At 35.1% G+C, this 23289-nt stretch overlaps 1 protein-coding gene across 1 annotated transcript; it reads right to left on the bottom strand.

Annotated features, from left to right (window-relative positions):
• Window positions 1–237: 237 nt before the first annotated feature.
• LOC144978307 (uncharacterized) lies at window positions 238–23169 on the bottom strand. Its single transcript, XM_078924167.1, has 9 exons — window positions 23032–23169; window positions 17362–17541; window positions 16487–16716; window positions 14195–14368; window positions 13047–13193; window positions 9565–9754; window positions 8843–8937; window positions 8357–8461; window positions 238–7835 (listed from the first exon to the last, which is right to left on the bottom strand). Exons 2-9 carry the CDS (start codon window positions 17504–17506, stop codon window positions 7626–7628), a joined length of 1296 nt encoding a protein of 431 aa, XP_078780293.1. The 5' UTR covers window positions 17507–17541; window positions 23032–23169; the 3' UTR covers window positions 238–7625.
• Between the last annotated feature and the right edge of the window lie 120 nt (window positions 23170–23289).

Raw genomic sequence — 23289 nt, 5'->3', positions numbered from 1 at the left:
GAGGCTATTTCCTTGTGACCCTCTGTAAGTGGAAATCACATGCAGTGGATATTGTGATTTACAAAAGTTCTTTTTCTTGTTTGACATTTTTGTTCGTTTTTTAATTTTTTTTTTTTTTGTGGGGGGGGGGGGGGGGGGGGGGGGGATGGTTCCAATCAATAAAATGAACTTGTACTTAAATGCACCAAAGTCAAGGTCTGTAAACAGACGATATTGCCAAGTCAGTGGTGCTTTTTACATGACACCAACCTCCTCTCTACAATGCTATTGACAGGGCGAAATCTCTAATTCTGAAAATTTTGTTTTAAAAAACTGGTTAAACCGAATTTCAAGAGATTGATCAAATACCAATTAATTTTGGTCCAGCAATAGATTTGATCGGTTCGCATTGCTGTAGATCGTCAAAAACAATAACAAGGTCAAAATACTTTTGCTGAACTGCTTTCGGGTTAAACAATTTTCATTGTAGACTTATCATAAAAGAAAAAGAAAGAAAGTCAAGGAAATTTGCAACTTTTTTTTTCAGATATGATTATTTTCTATCACTGTACAAAAGTATTTTGCACGGCAGAAAAGAATAATTTTTTTTTTAAACAATCAAAAGAAAAAATATTATCTTTTGAAAAAAAATTGCACGAGATTAAAAATATATAATAAAAACAACATTGAAAAAGTATTGTCATTTGTTGAATAATGAGCATCAATACAAAAGAAAATAATTATAATTTATACTATAGTATATGATTACGTGGAGAAGAAGAAAATAACATTTTTTGGGCAAGATAGTTAATTTACCTTTATAAAATAAATGCAAAATAATCATTCTTAAAAATATTGATATGGACTAGATTGTTTCAGGAATGATGAGCCGTAGGCTTATTGAATAAAGAATAAAGGAAGGGGGGGGGGGGGGTTGAACTGATGGTCTTAGTTATAGAACTTAAACACTGTGACATTTGTAGGTCATTTCAACGCTTAAGAAAAGGAAAATGGTACACAACATTAATGCTGGCTCACAGTGTCTAAAAAAAGGGAAGACAAATAGGGATAGTTACAATCCATCCCTAGGCCCAGCATTAGGCCAATCAATGTCTCGCACAGACAACGGCCAGGGCTGCCAATTTAAATACAAGTTGTATAGTATATGTAAAATTGCTTGTCAAGAAAGGGACAACAGACCAGGAGGTTTGTTTTGTTTGTTTTTAAGGGTTTTACGGCGCTTGCAACACGTTAAGGTTATATCAGCGCCAGTAAAAAGGAAGAAAATGGGATAGTAAAAAGTTCTAGAATTACAATTAAAGCACCCAAGAGAAAGTAAGACAAAGGGGAACTGGGAACAAATAGGGATCAGATGTAGATTCCAAGAGCATACCACCAATGTACTTAATTTGAGATCACCTAAAAGTCTCATCCAGACACAAGCACAGGTCCCAACTAAGAGGAATACACTCAAATGTTTACCAATCATATAATATAATATGCAAACTAAACATAATACAATGCATAACAGAGAGATGATTTACAAGGAAAAAAATATCATCTCCCAGAACAATAACTATGCATTTGACTGTTTCCCTCCCAGCCAGGACTCCGGAAAGGGCCAGGACAAAACCAAGTAACCTCATTCCAAGACAAAGACAGAAAGCATGTTGGAAAACAGATATAAGGAGATAGAAGACACAGTATGTACCTCCCTGCCCGCAATGGGAGGTCAGGATCCCCACCCAGACAGACCAGGAGGAAATAAAGACCTATCTGTAGCCCTTAGCAACCACACGCATAGTTCAAGACTGGAATTCCAAAACCTTCATTGTATAAAAACAATTAAATGATATTCTTATAACATCATTAAAGCATCTAAAATGCAAAATTTGAATATAATTTTTTTTAAAATTGAAAATGCAATCTGTATGTAAGAATTCACGACATGATCTACAGCATAAAAAAGTCTTTAAGTTATTAAAACATATTTTCCTGAATGAGAATTTTGATTGTAACCCACACATACACACACACTTGTATACAAACAAGATATCCAACACACAATCATACTCGTACACAAACAAGATATCCATATCAATGATCGATAAAAATAATCACTCGGTATTTCCTTGATTAAGAAAAAAAAAATTAATATCTCTTAAGAAAGGATTATCATACCCAACAAATGGGACTGCAAATATAAAAGCTTTTTAACGACAAGAGGGACTTCATGTGAGTTGGGCATTTGGCAAGGACAGTATGGATATGAATAATATGACTAACTTTGAAACAGTGAGGACAGGTTTTTCAACTAAAAAAAACTGCCCACCATGAGACCGAGATACAAGGGCTGAGGAATGATATATTTCTGACCAAAAAAAAACAACAACAAACAAACAAGTAGTTGTAAATTGGTATGGTATTATTCATACCTTACGACTCTTGCATTTATTTATTATTAAATTAGCTATTGCATCGTGTTACTTGAAATAGAAATATGAATAAGTGTGCAATTTAAAAGAAACGAGTCAATATGCTTTACTCTGGGGATATATTTTATCTTATTCCATTATTATTATTATTATAAAATTCTTTATTATTTGAAAAAAGATAGTTGCTGGTTGACAAATCTCATATGCTAGTAAAGCTGCATTAAATTGTAAAAAGAAATAGGATTCCCCCCCCCCCCCCCCAAAAAAAAAACCCCCAAAAAACACACACACACGCCCCTCATGCTTAACATCATTTTTCATACTCATCTCATATAGTGCTATATGAAATTGGATTGGGATTTCTGACTTGCGTTTAAATCCAAAATAAAATACTATTTCATTTTTGACTAGATAGTGACTAACTTTGATAACATGGGTAAAAGTTGTTTTTTTCAGAGAAATATTCAATGGCACAGAATCATGATTTTTAAAAAAATAAATAAAAAGAAAAATATCTGAAAAATTATAATTGAAGGCCTGTAGGGATTGGACATAAGTTGACCATTATTTTTTTTTTTAATGAGGACAATAGTAAAAAATAAAAATCACTTATATTATATATCACAGAAAGAAAGAATATTTGCTTTCTCATGAATATCAATTCGTATAAAAAATAATCACATCTTTAAAGAAAAAAGCAAACACGTTGTCATGTGCAATGGAAAGATGATATAAAAATGGAATAAAAATGTTACACAAGCTATTGTTCTATAAGTCAGTGGTTCCCAAAGAGTACATTTCTCTCTCATTCACAACAAAGCAAAAATTTTGACTTCAAATATCGATTGGTTAAGATGATTCCTCTCAGGTTTGAGACCCTTTGACAACTTTGGTGTCATCTTCATTGATGTATGATGTACACATTTTCTGGCCAAAATGACATTTTAAAAAATGTTTCATCACAATGTAGGTAGGGGCGAGTTTGGGATAAAAGAGACTTGATTTTCAATTCAATTCTTGTTGGGGTTTAGCACACCGTTATTAAAAAATGAAAATGTAGTAGATAAAATAAAGTTGGGAACCACTGATCTGGATTGATAATAAAAACATTTCCAAGACAAAGCAAATATAAATATATGGAACAGATAGACTGGCATTTCATTTCTTGGGAAATTATTTTCTCAGGTATAAAAACTTTCACTCAAAGCAATTTTTCATGTTCGCCCTGACACCATTTTATAATTTGTTCTTTTTAAAAGTTTTACAGTGGAATCACACATAAACGTGACATAAACATTTTCTTATTTTTTTGAGGCTTAGCACCTATAAAGTTTTGATCAATTTTCAAAAGGTTTCTTAATTTTTTATAATTTATTAATAGCATCTTTTCATTATTAGAGATATAGGTACACAATTCTGAAAGGCTGTAGAACATAATATGGGGTTATTTGGTCACAACATAACTTATCCAAAAATGTTGGTCACACTAATAATATATGATTCCCCTTGACGAATTAGGGCATATCAGTGTTTACAAAAAGTAAGATGATTCAAACATGCAAAGCAGTATATATTATTGTCGACACTTTTAAAGGCCATTCCTGCTACCATTTTTGTTCTAGACTCTCACTGTTAGGAACATTTGTCAACAATCACATCTGGAAAACTGATGAAACCAGGTCATTTTTCTACAGGTCTTCAGAATAACTTTTATTTCGGTAAGATGAAAAGGACAAGACAATCTCGAAACGTAAACCTATTATAATAATTGTTATACTCATTTTATAACATTTCAGGATAGTTTTTGCTGACAAGACGTACAAAATACTTTTCTGACCATGCCCGTATGTGATAATGTAACAAATGATGGGTCATCTTTATCTATCAAGATTTGAAGTAATATTTTTCTGTCCAAAATGAAAAACGCCAATTTGTCATTGTATGAGAATAGTTGTTGAATTCAATAGGAAACAACCTGATTCAGATATGAGTTGGGCAACATGTGCATTATTCATTTTTTTGCATTTTGCATAAGTGATGCACACAAATGATGAAAATGTTAGAAGATTGGAAGAAGATGAAATTGATGTATGGTGGAAATGTTTACTGGTATAAATAAATAACATTTTTTTTAAATACAAGGAGCAAGATTGCTTTAAATGATAGGATTTTAATGGCCTGGAAAACAATTCCCTCATATCATATACAAAAGAGCTCTTCCAAACAGTTATGAGTGCAAGAGATTCGTTCAACAACAATGATGAGATCTTTAAATAGCGACAAGAGAGTTTTAAAAAACATTTTAAAAAACAGTAGTGGATGTGATATGTCCATAAAATTTAAAGATAATTAAATAAAAATAATGGTATTTAATGGAGATGAAGTTAATGATTTTTTAAAATGTTTTGTTGTTACGGGATGAACATAATTATTTAACCTTTAATTTCGACAGCTCTGGAATAAATGAACTCAAGATTTTGGCTATTTATCACAGATAAGCAAATTGACACTTAAGTAAGCAAATCTTTGGATGTAACTAGAAAATTAAACGTGTTTGACTCCAATTTTCACACAATAAACCTTAAAGTCAGAGTACTTTAAGGATAAATACATGCTGAATGAGAAGAAGCAATATGATTTATGGGTATGGCTCTACTCTAGTGACTGACAAAACAATCAATATTTTTATGACTTTTTAACCCACCAAAACCAATTAAAAGACATAAAATCTCTCTCTCTCTCTCTCTCATCTCACACTTGCTCAAAATATTCTTTCACTTACTGAGAAGTTTCATCTAGACACAAGCACAGGATCCCACTTTGAGGAATATACTCAAGTGCTGACAGATCATTATAAATCCAAAACAAAACATAAAACAGTACACGACGGGGAGATGATCTACTCACTCACTCACTCACTCAATCCTCTCCAGGCCTGCTGGCACTTGAGGTGATGCAAGGAATCTCCACCTGGTCCTGTCAGCAGCTGTTCTTGGGACCACCTCGAGGGACAGACCTCTCTACGGTACATCTCCAGATGATTTACAAAGGGAAAAAATATCATCTCCCAAAACTATAACTATAAACAAGAGGCCAGAACAAAAAAGTAATTTCATACATAGGGACAGAAGACACAGCAAATGACCTCCCTGCCCACTGAGGGAATGTCTTTGTATTGAACGTTACAAAAACGACCATATGTCAAAGTCTCAGAAGTGAATTATCAGCAAATGGGAAATGTTTTCTTTCTTAGTCTTATATAAAATATACATGTCTTTGCAAACTGATTTATTCATGACTAGATTCTTCTCTTTTGGTTGCTGTATCAAAAGTTAGGATAATATAATTACAACATTTCAGAAGTTAAAAAATAATAATATAATTGACAATGGCAAGATGGATAAATATAAAATAGCTTATGTACACTGCCTAAACACTTTTTCATTCTGGCCAGAAAACTTTTGACTTGAATATCGTCCGATGAATGAATAAACTGACATGACATTAATGCAGTCTCAGTTTTGAGACTTTTATGACAAGTTTGTCTTCTTGATCGACATTTGAAGTATAAGTTTTCACACCAAAATGGAAAAAAAAAAAAAAAAAAGTGCTTTTGTGAATGTATGGCAGTAAAGTGCAGTCCCCTTAAATTTAAACATACGCACCTAGGGAACATAAATATTTGTTGACTTAAAGCAAGGTTGAAATGGCCCATTTTCTAAAGAAACAATATGTAGGAATGATAAAAGCATTTGCATGCATAAACGGACTGACTCTTGCAAATAGAGTTAGTTAATTATATGATTCTCTCTCTCTCTCTCTACAAGTTACTGGTATGAGATCACCAACAAGCCACATAATATAATATAATCAGCACAATCACTCTTCCCTGTCTCCTCTCACTTAACAACAAGATTCTCTGACTTTCAATATCTCAGTTAGTCAGTCGTGCATTTAAAAAATGGATTATTAATATTATCACCACCATCATCATTATTATTATCATTATTAACGATAATAATAATAATAATAATAATAATAATAATAATAATAATAATAATAATAATAATAATAATAATAATAATAATAATAATGACTAAGATTAACACAGAGACTTTAAAGGAGTCTAAGTTTGAGAATCTTTGACAAGTAGGGCTTTGTCTAAATCAATCAGTTTTCATATGATCATTATCACATTGTGTGAGTATACGTGTCTCGATACTGGCACCTCCATTGAGCTGAAGGGAAACCAACTGCAACACCAATTATTAATTAAACTGATGACAAACAAGTCTGCAAGCAAAGGGACAGCTATCTGTTCTTCGTGCAGTTGAGATTTTTTAACACCCTCTGCTTACCTAGGAGCTGGGTCTGTTAAGTCTAGGGAAAACAAATTTGTGATAGACTAGCATCATATCCAAAGGATAGCAGGCAATGGCTATGAGAAATGTCCATCTCATGCTACAGAACCTGTACAAATTCAAGCTCACAGGCGATATGGCATTGCAGGACTATTTTAATTACATTCATAAAAAATATCAGTATTACTACACCAACTCACCAGACAATTGGTAGTACAAGACGAGTACTTATTTGCAAGTCTGATAATCCAATTCATTATGGACGAATTGTTGTAATGGAAATCTCAAAAAAATGACGCAACATATTGTCCATTACAACAATGTTAAACTAGGCCCATGATTACGTTCAGATGTCAGACTCGCACATGGGTACACGCCAGTAGTACATATATACATATACATTCATGTATTTGGCACACATTCTCTTAATCATTAAAATGCTTCTCATTGTCAATAGAAAAGAAGAGATATTCTCGAATAAAACAATTTGTTCTGACAGAAATAACATTGGGTCACAACTTGCACGATCAATTTTTCCAGCAAGTGAAAGTCTTACACCGAAGTTCATTGAATTGGATGATACGATGGCGATAAAAGACATCTGACTGGCAAAATTAAAAAAAAAAAGTAATCCAAATGGCAGATAAAATTATACAATAGACTTACCACACAGGACATGGTCATTACCAACACTGCTGGAACAAAAAATAAAAAACCAGGCAATTGTGACCCATTGCTATATCTAAGTCAGATTCTAGAAAATACTAAAAATAATTAGTAATAATATAACAAATATAAACAATATCACTCCACCTCGCTTTAAATGAAAGCAAAGGGAATATATTATTCTTCAACAACCACTTCTTGGGCTGGCAAATTCCTTGTTGAAACAGGAAGCAATTTTTTTACACAGATTATTATTGGTATCAGCAGGGAATACGCACATCACATTTTCTAGGGACGAGACCGTTTTAAACACACCCTGGCAGCCGGGGAGATTGAAATTTTGATCCGTCACATTGTCGTTGATAAATAAGATAGAGCTCGAGGACTTTGTTATCTGTGGTCAATAACAAAATAAAAGAACCGTTAATAAACAGAAAAGATTTGATTTTAGGAATAAATAGCTGGGAATTATAATTGTGACATTTAGATAATCAAGGGTTTTGGATAAACTTAAAATCTTTTTAGAAAGGAATAAAAGGAAAGCAAAATTTGATGTGAAGTGCCTACATAACAAACAAGGTTTGCTTTCAATAATCTGATCACCGAGCACACACGATATCCCTTGAAATTGTTAGTTCACACCATCCTTTCGGATCTTAGTGATCTCTGCATCAAGTGAGGAATGCAAGATAAAATTCATGAGAGAAGAAAAAATTCCATACTTGATGATTGTTACTGAGAAACTTACATGAAATTTATCAGTTGCTGCAGGCATAATTAGAGTGATACTTAGCAATAAAACAAAAATAGCCCGCCATTGGATGAAATAAGCATTAAAATGGAAGCCATTAGACAATCACCAATGTGGAAACAAAAAATATAGAGTGGGGTTAAAAAAAAATAAAAGCTTCCTACCTCCACATCGGTGGTCTTCAGAATGTTGGTGTGGCTTAGATCAACCAAGAAAGTCTTGTGTTCTTTGTGGTTTAACATAGTCACAAAAGACTGGATGGCATCATCCTGAAAGATGGAACAAAATTAGTGAAATTGTTGAAGTCAATATAACCAACCACAACATAATGTATTTACATCAAAGTTACGACATAATTCCAATGCGAAGTGTAATCTTTTCACCATATAACATTGAGCTACAAACCCCGTACAAAAAATAAAAATACTCATGCAAATGAGCAGTATGCCTGATTTTCTTCCCATTATGCTTATACCAAAATAACATCAACTTGGTTTCTTGAATTTCAGTCTACCCTGTTTCTTTAAATAAAAAAATTAATTAAACAACCTAAACAATAATTCTCGATCCCGATTACATACATTCTAAGCAGCTGACATTAATAACAGTTCAGTGAAATACTTAGCTGTACAAAAATAAAAATGACTCACCAAGGTTGCTATAGATAGCCTTTTGCCATCCCTCTCAAGGCGAATATATTCCACCTCGTAATCCAGCAGCTCATCAGGGTCAATCCCTTTAGAATCTGATACACAAATATAGGATACAAATACAAAGTGTAATCTTTTCACTCTGTGACATTGAACTGGCAACTAAGATAATATAATACTCATGAGAATAAAACCAAAACAACCTGCAAACATTTTAAACATAATACTGTTTGAATCAAATAAAAAGCCATCCATCAATTAGCTTAATTAATAATTTGTTTACAAAAAACAAAAAATCAAACAAGAACTAGTAGGACTTGTCTTTAGTTTTAACTGTAAATTGGTACCCAAGAACAGGAATATACGACTCAAGGTCAGCCCATTTCTCCAAATACGACTCAAGGTCAGCCCATTTCTCCAAATATCTCAGCTAATGATGAAGATTTTATATATTCAATATCCTTTGCTTTATCAGACCCACCAAGAGGGAATCATTTTTCTGGTTTAAAGTGTCTATCCAACAGTTGTGAATCTGACGTTTAGATCTAGAAGAAATTGTCATTCAAAGTGTAGCAAGCAAACATTATTTAACATTTCACAATTTCACAATTTCAGAACTAGGATTAAGCTTAGTTCTATGGACCTGATTGATTTTAATGACCTTTTTTTCCCCCCTCTTAAAATATATACTATTACAAATCATGCATAGGACATGAACTTACCAAAAATAAATATGAGAACAGTATTGACTAGTTTCTGATTGCACAGGCTAAGACGACTAAACACTTCGCACACTCTGCTTGATACGGCATCAACATTACGACAGGAAACATCCACAGATATAAGGCGTTCAGATCCTTGAAAGTAATCCAGAAAAGAACGCACGCTGTTTTCAAACATTGAAGCTCTTCTCTGGGAAAAATAAAAATGAGTCAATATTATTTGAGCCTGAGATATAAAATGAAAGAAAGGAATGACAAAAAGATAAAGAAGAAAAGAAATAAAATTTATGAAAAACATGACAATTAATAACATTTATTGATCATTGGGAGAAAAAAAATGAATAATAATTTCAAGAGAAAAATCGGAGTGTCCCCAAAATGTACGATACCCAGAGACGCCAACTTTAAATTTGGCTCACAGGAGTTTTAGACACCACTCGTAGGAATTTCAATGCCGAAAGAGGAATTTCCGCACACAAGAAAAAGGAATTGGAATGGTATTTGGCATTGTGTTTACATATTGTATAGTTCTAAATAGATAACTGATTAGGATTATATTATGATACATAAACATATTGCCAAATACAATCCCAAAGTTTCCTTATTTTAAATGAAGTAACGCGCCAAAACCTGATGGTAGAGATTGTAGTACTGGTGGTAGTGAGGATGATGTGGTGTTAGTGGTAGTGATGATGAAGATGTGATAATGGTTGTTGTAGTAGTAGTAGTAGTGGTAGTGATGATGATATGGTGGTGGTTGAAGTAGTAGTTTTAGTGTTGATGATGTGATGGTGGTATAGTGGTTGTAGTAGTTGTGGTCGTGATGATAATGATGTGGTAGTGGTTGTAGTAGTGGTGGTAATGATGATGATGTGGTAGTGGTAGTTGTAGTAGTGGTGGTAATGATGATGATGTGGTGGTGGTTGTAGTAGTAGTGGTAGTGATGATGATGATGTGGTGGTGGTTGTAGTAGTAGTCGTGGTAGTGATGATAATGTGGTGGTGGTGGTTGTAGTAGTAGTAGTAGTAGTAGTATTGGTGGTAATGATGATGTGGTGGTGGTTATAGTGGTGGTGGTTGTATTGTAGTAGTAGTGGTCGTGATGATGATGTGCTGCTGGTGGTTGTAGTAGTAATGGTAGTGATGATGATGATGTTGTAGTAGCAGCAGCAGTAGTAGTAGTAGTGGTAGTGATAACGATGTGGTTGTAGTAGTAGTGTTAGCGATGATGATGTGGTGGTGGTGGTTGTAGTAGCAGCGGTAGTGATGATGATGTGGTGGTGGTTGTAGTAGTGGTGGTAGTGATGATGATATGGTGGTGATGGTGGTTGTAGTAGTAGTGGTAGTGATGTTGATGTGGTAGTGGTTGTAGTAGTGGTGATAGTGATGATGATGTGGTGGTGGTTGTAGTACAAATGGTAGTGATGATGATGATGATGTGGTGGTGGTTGTAGTACAAATGGTAGTGATGATGATGATGATGTGGTGGTGGTTGTAGTACAAATGGTAGTGATGATGATGTGGTAATGGTGGTTGTAGTAGTGGTGGTAGTGATGATGTGGTGGTGATGATGGTTGTAGTACAAATGGTAGTGATGATGATGTGGTAATGGTGGTTGTAGTAATAGTGGTAGTGATGATGATGATGATGTGGTGGTGGTGTAGTAGTATTAGAGGTAGTGAAGATGATGTGGTGATGGTGGTTGTAGTAGTAGTGGTAATGATGATGTGGTGGTGGTTGTAGTAGTAGTGGTAGTGATGATGTGGTGGTTGTAGTAGTTGTGGTAGTGATGATGATGTGGTAGTGGTGGTAGTTGCAGTGATGATGATGTGGTGGTGGTGGTTGCAGTAGTAGTGGTAGTGATGATGATGATGTGGTGGTGGTTGTAGTAGTATTAGAGGTAGTGATGATGATGTGGTGATGGTGGTTGTAGTAGTAGTGGCAGTTGCAGTGATGATGATGTGGTGGTGGTGGTTGCAGTAGTAGTGGTGTGGTGGTGGTTGTTATACTAGTAGTGGTAGTGATGATGATGTGGTGGTGATTGTTTTGTTTTTATGTTTGTTTTTAAGGGTTTCACGGCGCTTGCAACACATTAAGGTCATATCAGCGCCAGTAAAAAGGAAGAAAATGGGATAGTAAAGAGTTCTAGAATTACAATAAAGCATCCAAGAAAAGGGAAGACAAAGGGGAATTGGTTCAAATAAGAAACAGGTGTAGATTCCAAGAGTACACTATCAAAGTACTTAGTTTGAGATCACCTAAGTCTCATCCAGACAAGCACAGGTCCCAACTAAGAAGAATACACTCAAATGTTTACCAATCATATAATATAATATGTAAACTAAACATAATACAATGCATAACTGAGAGATGATTTACAAGGAAAAATATATCATCTCCCAAAACTATAACTATACATTCGACTGTTTCCCTCTCAGCCAAGGACTCCGACCAAGGTCAGGACAAAACCAAGCAATCTCATTCCAAGACAAAGACAGAAAGCAATTGGAAAACAGATGAGGGGATAGAAGACACAGCAAGTACCTCCCTGCCCGCTATGGGAGGTAGGAACCCCACCCAGGATGTGGTGGTGATGGTGGTTGTAATAGTAGTGGTAATTACGAAGTAGTGGTGGTGGTGATGGTTGTAGTAGTAGTGGTAGTGATGATGTGATGCTGGTGGTTGTAGTAGTATTGGAAGTGATGATGATTTGGTAGTGGTAGTTGTAGTGATGATGATGTGGTTGTGGTGGTGTAGTAGTAGTGGTAGTGATAATGTGGGGTCATGGATGTAGTAGTAGTGGTAGTGATGATGTGGTGGTGGTGGTGGTTGTAGTAGTACAATGGTAGTGATGATGATGTGGTGGTGGCGGTTGTAATGGTGATGGTAGTGATGATGATGTGGTGATGGTGGTTGTAGTAGTCATGGTAGTTGCAGTGATGTGGTAGTGTTAGTAATGATGATGTGGTGGTGGTGGTTGCAGTAGTAGTTGTGGTACTGATGCTGACGTGGTGGTGGTGGTTGCAGTAGTAGTGGTAGTGATGATGGTTGTGTAATAATAGGGGCAATGATGATGATGTGGTGGTTGGAAAGGGGGAATCTGACGAAGGTTGCCCGGAGCCCGGAATTATTTGCTCCAGACCGGAGTTTTTTCCGGTGAAACCGGAGTTTTGGCATCACTGGATACCACTTAAAAATTGATTAAATGTGGTTAAAATTTTAGATGTTTCTGGAAATAAAAGATTATAATATATCTAATTTCCTTCTGAAATTTATGTTGAAAAATCTGAATCTGGAGGAAAAAATCCAATCCACATTTAGTCTAAACCCCACCAAAAAAAATAAAATAAAATAAAAACACAACCTGTGTAACTATTAAATCTTCAGACCTGTACCCATTTGAATCCAATCTGAATTGAGACTACCTTCTCGAAGATATGAAAAGTGTTAAATAAAACAAAAACAAAACAAAAAAAACCTAACCTTTGTGCGCGACAGGTCTGCCTCATCTGATTGAAATCCTGCAGAGTCATCTTCCTTCTCTTCTTTAACCTCTTCCACTTTTTCCTCTTTTCCTGTTTTCTTAGGTCCCATGTTCAGAGAGAAATATACACTGAAGGAAATTGGAAGCTGTGGGGGAAATGAAAAAGCAATAATTTTATTTCTAACAACAAATTGTTAAATTTAAGTAAATTATCACATTGAAAAGTGCAAGAAACTGTTTATGATAAACCTTTATGTTGAATTACATATGAGAGATGTCAAATTATTGTTTTCATGTCCCATCGATTTTAAAAGCAAAACATAATCAATGTTTTTTATTTCTTTTATGTGATTAATCTTATGTATATCTATGATGCTCATTTACAATGTAATCAAATTTATTATTTTATTTATTTTATGGTGAATATCTATGGTTTCACTTGGCAAATTGCCTAAAAACGATGAACTTTTATATAGCGCAATATCCACTTAACATGCTCAATAGTGCTTTTCAACACTACAGTAACACTTAACATGTAGAATGAGACAATGAGACATGACATGTATTAGGCAATATTACAATTTTTTTCCAACAGAGACAACGCTGTTAACCAGGTAATCATTTTACGCCTGAGTACAGAGAGAAAAAAATGAGTAAATAGCCTTTTCAAGGGACTCAACTATGCACTGTTCAGAGCGGGACTCAAAACCCAGGACTTTACAATCTGGAGGCTAGTATCATACCACTAGACCACATAGTCGCACATCAAGTAAACGTATAGAAATTGAGTATACAGATATATTTATATATTTTATAATCTGCCTTTTATTTGACGACACCCAAAATAGTTAAGGAAAAGTATACGAGACATTAACCATTGCAAACAAAAACTGATCCACAGCCTCAATCTGGTATTATGGCAGCAGACACAGATCATTGATCGTAGAGTCAGAATGATCAAAATTATTTTAAAAAATTATAAGAACTTGCTTCTCAATGAAAACATTGAAAACTCAACTCAACTTTCAAAATTTAGAAAACACATTGTCCATAACCAGGGCCCGGTCTACATGAATGAAATACCAGAATGATGCTATGGTCACAGATTTGTAAAGACATAAGAGACAATAATGGTCCATCAAGTAACCTTGGATTCAAACTCAGTCATGATGCTCGAACAATCCTTGGAGAAATTTGCAGTGCGAATAATGTACTTCAGATTTGGCATCATATCTATTAGAAAACGACCTTTCGGATTCTTGTCAACTTCTCTAGCAACCTCATGAAGAATCCATCTAAGTGACACGGCTGTGGGATCATCCTGGGGAAGCATAATGAAAAATACATTTATTACATTATTTTAAAAATAGGGTTGGGGAACAAAATTATTCGAAACAGTCAATGTAAAATTTTTACCATAAAGTACAGAATTACTGGCAAATCTAAGAATTATAAAGCTGTTTTTTAAAGACTGGTTTTTTAGTAACTCTCAAACCTTCTTTTTCTTTCAGGATAATTTTATCAATCATTGACTCAAATTAGTACAAAGAAAATCTGCTGGGTCATAATGCTCATTGTATAATTTATTCTACGCAATTCTAGCAAATCCACAACAAAAATTGATGATGTCATTCTAAATCTCTCTTAATAATTAATATCAAGTAATGATAATCTTTCTCATCTATTCTTTTAAAAAAATAGAGTTGGGGATTGTTTTTTTTAAAGGGTTTTACGGTGCTTGCAACACATTTAGGTTATATCAGCGCCAGTAAAAAGGAAGAAAATGGGATAGTAAAAAGTTCTAGAATTACAATTAAAGCACCCAAGAAAAAGTAAGACATAGGGGAACTGGAACAAATAGGGATCAGATGTAGATTCCAAGAGCACACTATCAAAGTACTTAGTTTGAGACCACCTATAAGTCTCATCCGGACACAAGCACAAAATCCAACAAAGAGGAATACACTCAAATGCTTACATTATAAATTCAAAATAACACATAACAGAGAGATGATTTACAAGGAAAAAAATATAATCTCCCAAAACAATAACTATGCATTTGACTGTTTCCCTCCCAGCTCGGACTCCGGCCAGTGCCAGGACAAAACCAAGTAATCTCATTCCGAGACAAAGACAGAAAGCATGTTCTAAGGGGTTAGAAGACACAGTATGTACCACCCTGCCCACTATGGGAGGTCAGGAACCCCACCCAGAGAGTTGGGGATTAACATTGTTCTGTCAATGTTAAATTGTTATCATCAAGCACAGAATTACTAGCAAATTTAAAAGTACAATACATTAGTATAATAAGTATAAAAGATGACTCCTGTTCCTAATAGCCTCTATTTCTACGCAAATATTGTCGGTTTTCCACAAGTGAATTATAAAAAGAATACCAAAAAGAAAGTCTTAAATGACAGAAATTTCATTTTTTAACATTCCCAATAAGCATACATTTGAACATGAACCTGATATTTAATTACAGTATTATGACATGGTTCAGTTCAGGTCAAATATTCTTGATAACCATAGTCATCTATACAGTACAACAGGCTCGGTTGCAATGGGAGGCTCGACTACAACGGGACATTTTTAAATCCCCATTCTACGGCCTATATAATTCTTATAAATCATGCATGGCTATAACGGAGAAATATTTCTTAGAACACGGCTACAACAGGGGTTTGAGTTGCAAGTTTAGTACCCAATTGAGAAAAACTACAAACTCAAGAAGAAAAGAGGAAGGCACACATAACATAGGGAACGACATAAAATAGGGAATGGAGATGAGGTGGGAGTGGACGAATTGCAATTATTGTGTGTACTATTGATGTTTCTCTGTGTACCTTGAGTATCCACGATCAGACACTAAAAGGCTAGTGAGATTCGCGCGCTGGCTGATCAACATGTTGATACACTTTTTGACTTAGGCCTAGTATGTTACAGATAGAGTGAGGGACATGCGTCTCATGACTGATTGTCTGATTTATTTCCTTAGGGAGGTAACTCGATATTTACTTAGGTCTAAGGAGGTAACTCAGAATGTGTTCCTTCAAATTCCTTATGTATATATATAACGGGACTCGGCTACAAAGGGGATTTTTTGCTAGTCCTAATATCCACGTTGTATCCGAGTTCCACTGTACTCTAATTTTTTCCCAAATTCTTTCAGTTTACGGAACTATCTACCTAGTGGTATCAATCTATTGAACAGATTTAAGACCTGTAAAAAATGTACAACAAACTTTTACGATCACAATGGCACACTTTCACTATCCCGAAAGAAACAACCCTCTTATGCTCATCTCTGATTCTGAAGTAATATAAACAAATTCATACAATGTAGCCATTGCAAGAAGCTTCAAAAACTTACAGAAACCCAGAATAATGAGGAAAATAGACAACCCAATTTTCATTCAAAGAGAATAATGTCTCTTACCTCTAAAACTCTTTTCAACTCTTGAAGTGATTCTTTCCTGCATGCCACAGCATCCTCTTGAGCAATGGTGTTTCCTTCATTGATCCCTTTTGTGTCACCACTTCCACTTAAACTTTCCCCATCTGGCTTTGTCACTTTTTGTAACATGATTTTCTCCACATTCACAAAAACAAAGTCGAAAACCTCTATCAACTCGGAAACAAGTCGACCTTTCTTTGATCCAGGACCACCTGCAAGTAAAAAAAAGTTATTTTCATAAGCAGAGAGGACTTGCAGCTATTCAACTCATGACTATAAGTCTGTATTCATCCCTGTATAAAAATAAGGATAAAAAGGACTAGTTCAACCAAGAAACAGAGAGAAGACAATCAAAGAGGAATTCATGAGTAAGTTCAAGCTACAAGTAAAAGCGCTCCTTAAATTACAAATCAAATAGGTACCAATTAATTAAAAAAGAAATATATATAGATTGAACAGGAAGATAATAGAAAATGATAAAAAAACAAAACCCTTCTCTTAATAACTCTCCACCCCCCCCCCCCCCCCCCCCCCCAACAAATTGAGATTATTTCACTCACAGTCGCAGCAAAGGATCCAAGCAAGGGCAAGAGGAAAACAAAATCATTTCACCTCAGGACAATGGCAGCGAGTAAGTCGAGAGAAAAAAAGACAATTAAAAAAAAAACCCAACAAATTCTTGATTTTGATTAAAATGAATTCAATGAAGCAGGATATTGTTTAACAACCACAAACAAGAATATTTAATTATCTGCATGAAGAGAGTGATTTTTAAAAAAACAACAAACAAACATAAGAAACAATTTTTAAAAAGAAATAATGAAGTACACAAACAATTATAATTTTGAGGAACTCACCATAAACAAACACAATGACAGGCCCATCAGAATTGAGTTTAACTTGATTTCCAATTTCTACCCGTATCTCCTCTTTGGTAATCTTCCTGTACACAGCACCATTCACGTCTGGTTTGCTGATTTTACTGTAGCCACCACATCCCATATTCAAATACTCTGCAGTGGCTCAGTCCATCTTAACTGAGAATATTATAAACAAATTCACCAATAGATTGATACATAATGAAATTTGAAAATCAAAATAACATGAAACATAGCTAATACAATACTGTACTGTAACATCCCCCCTAAGTAACTCCCTAAGTTTGAAACTGATCAGTTAAACTTTGCTGAAGCAGTGAAAAAAAATACAAACGATCTAACTAGTCAAATAACAGCAGACAGTGCAAAGTAAATTGCTGACAGAGAAAGAAGAAAACAAAACCATGAGTTCTTTGGTCTCCCAAATAGTAATATGGAAGAGATAGAAATATTTGTAAAAAAGGACTCCACCCCTTTAAAGCGATAAGAAATTAGGAAATTGATAGAAATAAGGGACAAAAAGAGACAAGAAACACTCCTAAATGGGGAGAATGAAAAGTGAACGATTTGGAAGGGCAGAGTGGTCAACTCAGCCATAAGACAGGGCAAGCAACAGAAAGGAGATGGAGCAGATGAAAGAGCTCTCCAAATTGCACCCATGACAATAATACAAAGAGTTATGTCCTAAAATTAGTTTTACAAGCAAACAGTCAGTGGTGGACTCTATCAGCAGGGTTCCCACTCAAAATTCAAGACCGCCAAATGTTTCTCAAGCAACTAAATTTTTGTATTGACTGAATCTCTGGAAACATTTGTTTCAAATAAAAGTCAATGTCTTTATTCAAACTGGCAGAGTGGTTTTTCATTGCCATTCACACACCCCCCCAATCTCAGCATCAATGACATCAGACTTACACACAAAACTATCTATGGTTGAAGGCTTTGGCATCACCTGTGCCTGCATTGAATCAGAAGCGCAAGAGCTATTAGACTTATTAGACGTAGGAGGCTTTGCAACAAAGTTAAGTAACGACCCCCTGTCACTCCTAAATTTAGCCAATGCTAGTTTAATAAGCCACATCAACAAAATACTGTTGCGTATAATTATCAACAGGCTAAGGAATAAGATTAACCCCGAAATCGCAGAAGAACAATATGGATTCCAACCTGACAGAGGGACAAGGAACGCAATATACCTCCTCCGTGTTTTAAGTGAAAGAGCTATACAGGTTCAGACCCCACTATACCTCTGTTTTGTCGACTACAAAAAAGCTTTTGATAGAGTACGCCACAAAGAAATACTAAAACAACTGCACTCCATTGGCGCTGATGAGAAAGACCTCAGACTCATGCAAACATTATACTACACCCAGCAGGCATCTATCAAAATCGGAAACTCTACAGGAAATTCCATTCCTATTAAGAAAGGAGTCCGTCAAGGGTGTGTTGCCTCACCAGATCTGTTTAATCTATACCAAGAAACAATCATGAGAGGCATAAATAATATGGAGGGAATAAAAGTAGGAGGTCACAACATAAATAATATAAGATACGCAGACGATACGGTACTCATTGCAACATCAGAAATCCAACTTCAAAAGATTGTTGACAAAGTGGTAGTAGATAGTGAAGCCAAGGGAATGGAAGTGAATATCACCAAAACGGAATGCAAGGTAATACAGAAAAACCCCGAAAACAACAACACCTGCAATATAACGATTCACGGCGAGCAACTTACCAACGTAGAAAGTTTTAAATACCTAGGTTCAATAGTGACAACAGATGGAAGATGTAACCGAGACATACGAGCAAGAATAACTCAAGCCAAACAGGCCTTCATGGACCTGGGAAACATTTTGAAAAACAAACAGATGTCGTTCGGGATTAGATTCCGAGTCTTGAAGTGCTACGTGTGGCCAATCTTGTTATACGGATGCGAAAGCTGGACTACAAATGCAGAAACACAAAAGAACATTGAAGCTTTTGAAATGTGGTGCTTGAGAAGGATGCAGAGAATATCGTATACTGCACACAAAACGAACGAAGAAGTGCTAAAACAAACATACCAACAAAGGAAACTAATGCCCTTAATAGTGAATCGACAACTATCCTTTTTCGGACACATAGTAAGGAAAGATAAGAATGAATACCTGGCAAGTTGTGGAAAAATACCTGGTAAACGCGCCCGGGGGAGACAAAGAAAAACACTCATAGACCAACTGAAGGGCTTCACCAACCTAACAATCCAAGAGCTGTTTGAAAAAGCAAGAGACAGGGAGGAATGGAGAGAGATAATTCATGCAGTATCCGAAGCCTGGACCAGGCATGGAACCTAGAAGAAGAAGAAGAAGTGACTTGTGATTTTTCCTTTGCATGTGGGAAGTCAAAGCAGACCTTCCCATGTCTTTTTACACAATATGGAGTATGCTTCAAGATTGTTGGTAGTGCTTTTTAAGCCAGATCTTTGGTCCAGAACTCCTGGAATGTTCCACCAAGCATGATGATTAACAGTTAACTTTTAACGTAGCTTAATAAGTAAACAATAAGACATGAAACTTGACGTTTATGATCACACCCGATTCGAAAGTTCTCGACTCGGACAAGAAAAATCAAGACAATTGTTTCCCGATCTTGAGGAAATTAAAAAATTCAAGACCATTTCCCACTTCCCGACCGAGTGGGAACCCTGTATCAGGCACAAAGCACCTCCAGGGAGGAGTCATCATCACATTCTATGTTTTGATTTAAATGATGCACATGGGGAACCACCCCCAGTGAACCTCAATAATATTTCAATAAAGGCAAAGGTAACTATTCTAAACTTGCTGAATAAGTTACAGTTGCAAAAGATAAAAAATCTTCAGGTATAATAATACATAAAAATAATAAGGAGATGATTTACAAGGAAAAGAATATCATCTCCCAAAACAATAACTATGCCCTATGCATTTGACTGTTTCCCTCCCAGCCAAGGACTCCGGCCAGGGTCGGGACAAAACCAAGCAATCTCATACCAAGACAAAGACAGAAAGCAAATAGGAAAAGAGCTATAAGGGGATAGAAGACACGGTAAGTACCTCCCTGCCCACTATGGAGGTAGGGAACCCCATCCAGAGACGTGTCAGAGGTGACATGACAGAAACATATAATTATAAATTTATGAACGACCTGTACGATGTCCAGAAGTGATTATTTGTGTTTGCTGTCAGTAACACCAGAAGCCACAAATATAAATTAAACAAGGTCAGATGCAACACATCAATCAGGCAGCATTTCTTTAGCAAGAGTGTAATTGATCGGTGGAACAACCTTCCAATCTCAGTCATGGAAACTCCAGACCTCAACGCCTTCAATAGGTAATTTAACAGCCTCTGTTTCAACCACAGATTCTGATTCAGCTTAGTTGCCCCCCCCCCCCTCCCCCCTTGTCAAACCGAGATGACGGCAGAGAAGTATCCATACCCTAGATCAGCAAAGGCACAGAAAGACTAATTCGCAGGAAAGACTATAATATAATAATTTTCAAAATATCTGATTGACAGGCCTCAGTTACAAACTGTTGGTTTGATAGATAAGCTTGAATGATGATTTCAATCATTTTATAAAGCACCTGAGAATCCTAACCTGCTCAAGTAAAATAAAAACAATGATCATACAATCAATACTAATTTTACAATGTACATGTCTCAAGTGCTTGATGACTTGATATCAGATTGTGAAGTGAGTTATCAATGCTTAATAAATAAGCTTTGCTAATGATAATGAATGTGCCCGACAATCTCAGTCGTGGGGAAGCTCCAGACCTCAACGTAGGGAGTTTAATAGAAATTCTAAATGTACCTCACACACTTGAAACCAATGTCATATGAAAGAGCTGGCAACACAGATTACAAAACAGTTTGAATTTTGTTTCTATCTTGATTAGAAATGTAGTTACGGCAGTTCAAAGTCTGAAATTTCAGACCGATTTTTACCCCAAAATTACCATTGCAAAGTTGTGACCGAAAACGTGTGATGTTAATAAAAAATGGTTAAAACAGTCAATATGGAGTTCTTATCATATATTGTATACCAAAATGTTCCGTCTTATCGAGGACAATGCATTTACATTACTAAAGAGGAAGATAAACATTTCAAATTAACACATTACATAATATGACGCAAATGTTACATAATCAAAAACTCGGCTAGACGTAAGAAAGAATTTGCTCTATCACTCTTGGATTTATCCCCAATATCTCACTGAAACAATTGCAAATAATTACCCTCTTTTAATTAATACATAGAGAATAAAAAAGGGTTTGAGAGCATTTAAATGAAAAGATATAAACATGTTGTGTAATGACATAATGAGTTTATTTGTACCTATGGCAATTTAATTGCATATAAATCAAATAAAATGGTAGATTGAAAAAGTTCAAATAAATTGAAACAGATTCCCTATTATAATTAGAAGGAAAGTTCTGGATTTTAATACTTTAAAAAATTCTGCTGAACCACTTTGGGTTTATTGCTATTACATCATTTGAACTGACAATTAATATAATTTTATCCCCCCCCCCCCTTCTCTCTCAATGTATGGGGGTGTCAAAACTAACAGAACTTCTTACCATAATAATTATTAAGGCTAAGGCCTTTAAAATATGGATACACATGATAAACATATCTAAACATATGGGAAAGAAACTTGATGACTTGATGGCAAAGTAAAATAAAATTAAATTAAAGCAATTGGTATTTTTAAAATATCGATATTATTAATATCGAATTTCACAAAGAGAAGAAATATACAAACTTTTAAAACAAAAACTATAAAATGCCTATAAATAAATTTGGAAAGTATGTATTCAAAATAAAAACATAGGAAATAATAGTACTGAAAATATTATGGACTAAATTTAACATAATACACAACTAAATTTAAAATATCGATATGAATATCGATATCGCCCGGCAGCCATGATGAGAAGATAATGTAAACAAGGCATTTCGGCGCAGAGTTAAAAGGTGTCTGCGCATCGATATAGAGCCCTGAAATTTGGCATGAATAAAGTTTAGATGTTATTCTAAAAACAAGCGTTTAAATTTTAAAAACACACGCGGTAAATAAAAAAATAAATGCATTTGAAAATTGCCAAATTTTAACTTCATATAACTACTGGAATTATTAATGGATTTTTCCTTAATTGGCACCATTTAAAAGGAAATTGAAAGACGAAAATAATGATACCAAAATATCTACGATATTCCTCTTTATAACGAAGCTATGCATCTTTAATTGAACCCCCTAAAACGCGAACGGCAATTTCCAGTCACAACTTTCCTATGGGCGAGTTGGGTCAAAATTTGACTGCCACTGCTGCTGCTCACTAAACTGCCTACTCAACGCCTTCAAGAGGCAATATGACAGCCTCTGTTTCAACCATGGACTTAGTTATCGTAATATGAAAACCAAAACTGTAGTTATCCGGCTAAAATTTGCTTGTCTTGGGAGACCATTGTCATTATCATCGAAGAGTCGAGACAATCTGAATCCCTCTCAAGACTCACTCAAAGCTTACACACTGGCTAGACACTAACTTCCATTTCCACCAACAGTCATCCAGTTCCTACGATAATAATCTTTTCTCCTATTATAATTATACTTACATTATGAAAGAAGCAAGTAATTGTGATAATATTTGTTTATAACGAACAAGTAAAAAAAACTCATAGCTATAGCTATCTCAGGATTATAAGTTTATAATGGTCATTTTCATTTTTTATTGACACTTCGGTCTACTTGTCCCCAGGGATTGTCACGGAAATAATGACAGATTCGACTACTTGAAATGAAGTACTTGCTTGATATGATGTGATCTAGTTCTAAATTTTAAAGCAAGGTGCTGATATTACCTTCATTCTAAT

The sequence above is a fragment of the Berghia stephanieae genome, chromosome 8 (assembly GCF_034508935.2).
Source record: "Berghia stephanieae isolate SIO BIC M18660-M18661 chromosome 8, UCSD_Bste_1.3, whole genome shotgun sequence".
NCBI lineage: Eukaryota > Metazoa > Mollusca > Gastropoda > Nudibranchia > Aeolidiidae > Berghia > Berghia stephanieae.
Note: the sequence above shows the minus strand (reverse complement) of the source record. Positions and strands in the feature narration are given on the sequence as shown.